We start from the raw sequence: 8,384 nt of genomic DNA, 5'->3' as shown, positions 1-8,384 counted from the left end.
AGATCCGCGAAAACGGAACTTTTTGAATACGCTCTCCAGAGTGGAACAATTTGAAAACGCAACTTTTTTGTATTAGTGTGGACGGAGAACTTTTCGTATCCGGAACTTTTTGAATACGTTTGCATCATTTTGTCATGTGATTTATCATGTTTTCTGTGTTGTTGGCAATAATTTCTTCTTTAATCGCTTATTTGGAGTTAAGTATTGCTTCAGTTCACATGAATATTGTACGCCAGAGAATTAAGACAATCATTGGTGTCAAAGGATACTAGGAAAGCGAGGCGACGCTCTTAACCTTACAATAAAAATACAAGCAGAGACGCTTCTGGACTCGACCTGGCAGAACGAGTGCGTGGTGAGACAACTTTGTTAACGAAGTGGTTGTCGCTGAAGAATGGAGAGAAATTTTCGAATGTCTACTTACTCTGAGCATGCTCAAAGCGAGATTATGCAATTGTGCCGCCGATAAAACGCTGTAGTGTGGACGAAAAACTTTTGTTCCGTTTTCGCACCTAAAGTTGCGTTTTCAAATTTATCCGGCATAGTGTGGACGATGCCTAAATTGAGTCTACCGTCTCTCTATGCAAGCGTATAAAAAGAGGCAGAGTCCCTTTTACCTATGTTCAAAACTATCTTGTAACATAAGCGTTAAAAACGAACTTTATTGTAAACTAAATACGGAAGAAACGCCATTTATTAGGATTTTAAACAGGTCAACTTCATTCTCGTTATCCGATTTACTATTCCCTCTTACCAGATCAAATAGAATCATTTGACCTTTTCCGTTGAACCAAAAAATTCAAGGCAGACAAATTCTTTCAGTTAGAGCCCAAAGGTGGACTGATACACCTCACTCAAAAGTACCTCTGTATGTTGGTCCTACGCACAAAGACAGAAGTTGAAATATCTGAAGAGATAATCACTGGTAATCCCGATCGTATGAAGCGTTTGGGTTTGATTAGCCGACGTAAATGCCAATTTTATGGAGTGACCCCTCTATGAAAAGATAATAGTCGAGACGACCTTAGGATTAGTGACAACAGCGTGAAGCTATTTCAAGCATTTTTCGCTTTCTTCAGTGTGTACAATCCTGTTTCCGAAGCCGCAGCGTATATTCCCTGGAAAAGTAAACAATCTTAGATCGAAAAAATAGCACTACGAACAAAACCTGCTACACCAATGTTAAGTGAAAAGATGAAGTCAAAAAGCCTTCTCTGACCCAACCACTTACACTTAAGAAGAGATTGGTTTCCCAAAGGTTGTATTGTCTCGATTGTAGTAGTTAAAGGGAATCAAAAACCCAAATAAACTGTAAAAATTGAAAACGTTTTTGACAGACTTCATTACATTGGTAAAACAGGATTGACAATAACCCTGAAAACAATCCATTTCCGGACAAGATTTCTTTACAGCAGGAATATTGGAGTCCTTTACACAGTTAGTTGTTTGCGGGACAGACCATAGCTTAACACACCCAAGAATATACATTTCCAAAAACAAAGATACACCTAAGATGGCTTGCGAATGTGACAACACTGTAACACGTACGAAAGATTTGATACCGATCCACGCCTGGGCATTGTATTTTAAGTCTGGGTTATAAGTACAACAAATGTCACCTAAAGATAAACAAACTGCTATCGATTGAACAACACGTATATATGTGCGATAATTGCTGCACACAAAATCCACTCAGGAAGTTCGAATAGTACGTTTGCAGTGTTACTCCGCCTTCGCTTTACATCTGTTTCTTGTCTTGGTGTTGGTTCATTGCGAATAATTCGAGTTCCTTTACATAGCTCTTGATAGTAAGAGTGGATGGCCCGGCAGTAATGCTCATTTCTACCGTCGCATTCACAATCATTTAAGGCTTTTCCTAGATCAAAACGTAGCAGTTCTTCTTGAGCTCGCTTGCAGTCCTGAGTACAGTTAAGACCAGAAATCAACTGTGAACACCGCCTGAGAAAACTGTCTTGCTTCCTCTTGCAATACTTGTCATGATTACATCGATTCCTCGCCGCAGTGCAGCTATCAATTGTGAAGTTCTCTTCATTCATTCGAACGCACCGTTTCATGCGCGCCTTTAGAGTCATACAGATTCCGTCTCCTCGTGCACAAGCGCATGATTCCATGTATTTGCCCCAACGAGAAGAGGTGAGGTTTTGAATAGCCATCACACATGTTTTGGGACAAGTCTTTTGCATTGCTCCCGTGATAAGTTTATACTTTCGGCTGTAACCTAACGCCGACGAACATTCTGGGCTGAAAACCTTCATAAGCATGTGTAGGCATTCAAAGCTTTCAGTTGTGCATATTTCCAAAGCTCGGTCGCAAGTCAACTCACTCCGCGAGAAAACAAGCAAATTAGCCAGCCAGAGAAGCCGCCACATACTGCCACCGAACGAGACTTCGCACTCTTTCTCTAGTGCATTGATGAGCGAAAGAAGATGCCAGAATATAAAGGCCAAAGTGATTGATTTATTATTGACACAAGGATGAAATTCGATAATAGATTACGGTGAAAAGACCAATGCCTGACGTGTTACTTGATCTCAGGAAGTGGTTGTTGTCAGAATTGTTTCCCGCTTGTTTCAATGTCCTTGTTTCCTGCTTGAATTACCTTTATTTTGTGGTATTAACCGGATTTAGTGAGCACAACACTTCATCATAAGATGTGTCGCGTATCGGCTTCCCTGCGACGAATCTTGTTATCTTTGTCCACTGGGGTCAGTCGGTCCATATTACCCTGGTGGGTGGCCGAAAAAAGTGTTGGGCCACGAGAAGTTATCACCTGACAGCCCTCAAATGACAACTATTTTCAAACAAGCCAGAAGTGGGGGCTACATAGTATTTACACTGTATTTAGTAAGCACTTTAACAGGCTCCAAAAAGCGACTCACAGACTTCCCAAACAACTTCAACACAAAGCCCGTTACTCAAATCTCTGACAACTTCAAATCTGCATACATCAAGACTCTCTAAGGCTCTTTGCGAAACTGTTCCTTTTCTTAAGACATGGGTGTAAACCCTAAAGAGCCTAATATTACTTTCGGAATTTTTCACAAATTCATATCAGGCCAAACTTTTCGATCCGTTTAAATTTCCTCCGCGTCACTAATTTTCTGAGCTTGAAATATTCATTGAACCATTCTGAGTGATCAGTACAAAATTCTTTTCAAATGCTGAATCTTCTGGCCCGGGTTGCTCGAAGTATGGTTAGCGCTAACCAGCGATAAATACCATGGAAACCTATTGGTTTTTATACCTCTTAACCAACGGTTAGCGCTAACCGGGCTTCGAGCAACCGGCCCCAGGACGATAACTTAGCAACCGGATGACGTTTAACTGGAGTCCGGTAACCGGCAAGGCTGGAAAACCAATTTGTGGCTCATCAATCGGCTGGTGCTTGTTCCTCAAAAGACCCGCTACTAGCTTTGCACATGGCCAACTAGTGATGTGTAAATCTAATATTTCAGCTTATTTCCGAGAACTTAAAACTGGCCTAGCTCTCGTTCGTCTCTAGCTCGGTTTCTGGATAGCACCGCGGTAAAATACAGTATTTCAAAGATTCGCAAAACGAACGCCAAGTTTGGACGCTATGGAAGATGGCTCAAAAATTCAAACAAGTCAGTTATTTCAACTAAAACTCCGCAAAGCGCAAGTCGTGCTCTTTGATTATTTCCAGATTGTTAGAGCGAGTAACAGTAGGGGAAAAAATTGTACTATTCATCGAGGCCGCACTTTAAGAAAATGCGAAAACCGATTAGGCAAAGGAAAAAGAACAAACGTCAACGATTGGATAGCGGCTCGAACCTTGCTACTCGATCTTGGAAATGGTTTGGAGTCGCGGGCTTTTTGAAGGGATTCTCGAGGTTTTTGTTTCGATTCCAGAAGAGTAGACCGTGACCAACAAACTCAACACCGCCATATGTGAGGCAGAGTCTGAGAATCGAACCCGGCGACAATGGTGGAAGGCGAGTGCTCTCAAAAGGCTGACTGCATCATCTCTACTCCCATATTCAAAATAATTAAAACTAATGAACAGGTTAATTACAATTAATTACAATTGTTAGAGTAATTGCTAACTCGATGTTGTCTATGTAAGGAGCGTTTAAATCTATGGTAAAAGATTTGCGAGCGGACAATGGAATTTTTTACAGCTGGCACCTCTGTAAACTGCTAAAACAATCACAAAAAACCATACGGTCGAAAGTAATCATTTCATCCGACACGGAAAGTGTGCATGTCAACATTTCAGGGATAAAAGTGGTAGGAGTGGTCTAGTTATTTAAACAGAAAATCCTGAAATGAATCATTGAAATGTGGTTGACACAAAATCAATATTAAATTGACTAAAACCTGATTTTCATAAGCATGCTCATATTTTACCATTATAAATGGCAAGATTGGTTTCCAGAGTTTAAAAACACAGGCGTTCGTAACAATAAGCGTAGTTTATGAGAGCTTTCCGTGGAAACGGTTATTTAATGACAAATAATGAAGAATAAAACTAAAATGTCGTTGGTAACGTGAACAACGATGACAGCTACGCTACATTGAAGGGAATCTCGAGGTTTTTGTTTCGATTCCAGAAGGGTAGATCGTGACCAACAAACTCAACACCGCCATATGTGAGGCAGAGTCTGAGAATCGAACCCGGGCGACAATGGTGGAAGGCGAGTGCTCTCAAAAGGCTGACTGCATCATCTCTACTCCCATATTCAAAATAATTAAAACTAATGAACAGGTTAATTACAATTAATTACAATTGTTAGAGTAATTGCTATTAAACTCGATGTTGTCTATGTAAGGAGCGTTTAAATCTATGGTAAAAGATTTGAGAGCGGACAATGGAATTTTTTACAGCTGGCACCTGAGTGTAAACTGTTAAAACAATCACAAAAAACCATACGGTCGAAAGTAATCATTTCATCCGACACGGAAAGTGTGCATGTCAACATTTCAGGGATAAAAGTGGTAGGAGTGGTCTAGTTATTTAAACAGAAAATCCTGAAATGAATCATTGAAATGTGGTTGACACAAAATCAATATTAAATTGACTAAAACCTGATTTTCAAAAGCATGCTCATATTTTACCATTATAAATGGCAAGATTGGTTTCCAGAGTTTAAAAACACAGGCGTTCGTAACAATAAGTGTAGTTTATGAGAGCATTCCGTGGAAACGGTTATTTAATGACAAATAATGAAGAATAAAACTAAAATGTCGTTGGTAACGTGAACAACGATGACAGCTACGCTACATTGAAGGGAATCTCGAGGTTTTTGTTTCGATTCCAGAAGGGTAGATCGTGACCAACAAACTCAACACCGCCATATGTGAGGCAGAGTCTGAGAATCGAACCCGGGCGACAATGGTGGAAGGCGAGTGCTCTCAAAAGGCTGACTGCATCATCTCTACTCCCATATTCAAAATAATTAAAACTAATGAACAGGTTAATTACAATTAATTACAATTGTTAGAGTAATTGCTATTAAACTCGATGTTGTCTATGTAAGGAGCGTTTAAATCTATGGTAAAAGATTTGAGAGCGGACAATGGAATTTTTTACAGCTGGCACCTGAGTGTAAACTGTTAAAACAATCACAAAAAACCATACGGTCGAAAGTAATCATTTCATCCGACACGGAAAGTGTGCATGTCAACATTTCAGGGATAAAAGTGGTAGGAGTGGTCTAGTTATTTAAACAGAAAATCCTGAAATGAATCATTGAAATGTGGTTGACACAAAATCAATATTAAATTGACTAAAACCTGATTTTCAAAAGCATGCTCATATTTTACCATTATAAATGGCAAGATTGGTTTCCAGAGTTTAAAAACACAAGCGTTCGTAACAATAAGCGTAGTTTATGAGAGCTTTCCGTGGAAACGGTTATTTAATGACAAATAATGAAGAATAAAACTAAAATGTCGTTGGTAACGTGAACAACGATGACAGCTACGCTACATTGAAGGGAATCTCGAGGTTTTTGTTTCGATTCCAGAAGAGTAGACCGTGACCAACAAGGAGAATCGAACCCGGGCGACAATATTAATGGTGGAAGGCGAGTGCTCTCAAAAGGCTGACTGCATCATCTCTACTCCCATATTCAAAATAATTAAAACTAATGAACAGGTTAATTACAATTAATTACAATTGTTAGAGTAATTGCTAACTCGATGTTGTCTATGTAAGGAGCGTTTAAATCTATGGTAAAAGATTTGCGAGCGGACAGTGGAATTTTATACAGCTGGCACCTCTGTAAACTGCTAAAACAATCACAAAAAACCATACGGTCGAAAGTAATCATTTCATCTGACACGGAAAGTGTGCATGTCAACATTTCAGGGATAAAATTGGTAGGAGTGGTCTAGTTATTTAAACAGAAAATCCTGAAATGAATCATTGAAATGTGGTTGACACAAAATCAATATTAAATTGACTAAAACCTGATTTTCATAAGCGTGCTCATATTTTACCATTATGAATGGCAAGATTGGTTTCCAGAGTTTAAAAACACAGGCGTTCGTAACAATAAGCGTAGTTTATGAGAGCTTTCCGTGGAAACGGTTATTTAATGACAAATAATGAAGAATAAAACTAAAATGTTGTTCGTAACGTGAACAACGATGACAGCTACGCTACATTAAACGTCACTTTGAAATGAATATTTGTGCAATAGTAAACATTTCATGAATGTTCTATCATTTTCACGTTGATCAATGATTTTTTCTCTGAACACTTTCTCCATGCAACAATTGGCCGTATTTATACTAGAGGACGTCTAAGACGTCTCACACGTCTAAGACATCTTAGACGTCTTAGACTAGTATAAATACGGGAAATAAGGTGGATGCGTTGTTAAACGTCAGACGAATTAAACATCTCAAGTTAAGTGAGTCGAAACGACGCACTTAACAGACGTCTTAGTCGTCTGAGGCGTCTAAGCCGTCTCATATAAAGACTAGACGCACTAAACTAGGGCGCACTTAGCAATGAAGTGTACACAGTCTCTTTGGTGATTACATTTCAGTATCTTTTGAAGAAAATTGCGAATTTGATTTCTAGCCGTCGAAGTTAAGTGCGTCCCGTATTTATATTAGTCGCACTTACGGCCAGACGTTTCATGCGTCTGGACGTCTTAGACGTCCTCTAGTATAAATACGGCCAATGATTTGTTTGTTTCGACAAGGTTGCCATTGTTCGATCGAAAAGATTTGGCCCAGCAGAGTGTGTGCCTGCCAAAGGGACCAAAGGAGTGCGAGGGATTCGCCCTAGTATTAACATTCCTCATGGTCTTTAGATCCACATGTGATCTATGAGTGATATTTTATCTTTGAGGTTTAGAAGGCTTTTAGTTTGCTAGAAGCCGATGAAAATGTGATTAAAACCCTTAAATTTTTCAGTTTGGAAATGGAGGTTTTGTTGAATCTTTTCGTCACTGTTGCAGTACTGGGAAGCTTAATTAAATCTTCTTCATTGCGCTCTTCAAAAAGGAATAAGGAATCAAAATATCATCTTCGGATGAAAATTTTAGAAGACAGGTATAAAATATCTCAAAAAAAAACAGGGGCACCCAACGTCAATTTTCGGGAAATATCTGTTCGGAAGACGATTTGAGATCTAGAACTTTCGGAACATTGGTTGTAGAATTCCTTGCTTGCCTGCCTGTCCTAGGATTTTCGAACATCTAAAACATGGTATAATTGCCCATTTTACACGGATTTTTACCCTAAAAGGGTCACCTAGAATTTTAAGGCGCCTTTTTTCCGGCTGAAATTTTCGAAAAGGTAAGTTTGACTTGCAGCTAGCCGGCGGGAATCCGAACGGATGAGAAAATGTTAGGGTTAGGGTTAATACGCCTATACCCACGGGCACCCAACGAATCTGTTCCTCACATTATCTGTTCCCCAAGGAATCTTGCTGGCTGGCAAAAATACAGGTGTTTCGATGAGCTGGCTGGGAAATTTTGTTATTGATAGGGGTTTTGCCTGGGAATTACTGACTTTTTCTAGCATTTCAACCCGAGCTGGCTGTAGAAACTCTGAAGACTGAGGACGACTAAAAAAAAAGAAAAAAAAGAACCCCTTCCCTCGCCCAGAGAGTAGTCACAAACATGCGACGGCTGGTCAGAGTGATTGCGCTAGCGGAAAAAACCTGTTTTGTCCCGGTTTTGTCGCTTTTGTTCGGTCGTTTTGGATCGAAGGATTTGAAAGCGCGCGGAATTCCTGGCTGGGAAATAAATTTGATCAGCTGGCTGGGAAACCAACCAATTTTATCTAGCTGGCTGGGAAATTTCTTGTGTGTCTTGCTGGGAAAAAGGAACAGATAATGTTTTCCCAGCAACACTGAAAAACACCTGAAAATGCCTTAATAACAT

At 39.7% G+C, this 8,384-nt stretch overlaps 1 protein-coding gene across 1 annotated transcript; it reads right to left on the bottom strand.

Annotated features, from left to right (window-relative positions):
• Nucleotides 1-1,045: 1,045 nt before the first annotated feature.
• Nucleotides 1,046-2,463, bottom strand: LOC137990562 (growth arrest-specific protein 1-like). The gene has a single exon (XM_068835704.1). The coding sequence runs from the start codon at nucleotides 2,388-2,390 to the stop codon at nucleotides 1,638-1,640; it is 753 nt and encodes a 250-aa protein (XP_068691805.1). The 5' UTR covers nucleotides 2,391-2,463; the 3' UTR covers nucleotides 1,046-1,637.
• Between the last annotated feature and the right edge of the window lie 5,921 nt (nucleotides 2,464-8,384).

The sequence above is a fragment of the Montipora foliosa genome, chromosome 2, assembly GCF_036669935.1.
Source record: "Montipora foliosa isolate CH-2021 chromosome 2, ASM3666993v2, whole genome shotgun sequence".
In the NCBI taxonomy this organism is placed as follows: Eukaryota; Metazoa; Cnidaria; class Anthozoa; order Scleractinia; family Acroporidae; genus Montipora; species Montipora foliosa.
The sequence above is the reverse complement of the archived record's forward strand: the minus strand, read 5'-3'. Positions and strand labels throughout refer to the sequence as shown.

Bases quoted from the DNA above. Each gene is read 5' to 3' on its own strand.
- LOC137990562 (XM_068835704.1), bottom strand. From the start codon at position 2,390: ATGTGGCGGCTTCTCTGGCTGGCTAATTTGCTTGTTTTCTCGCGGAGT.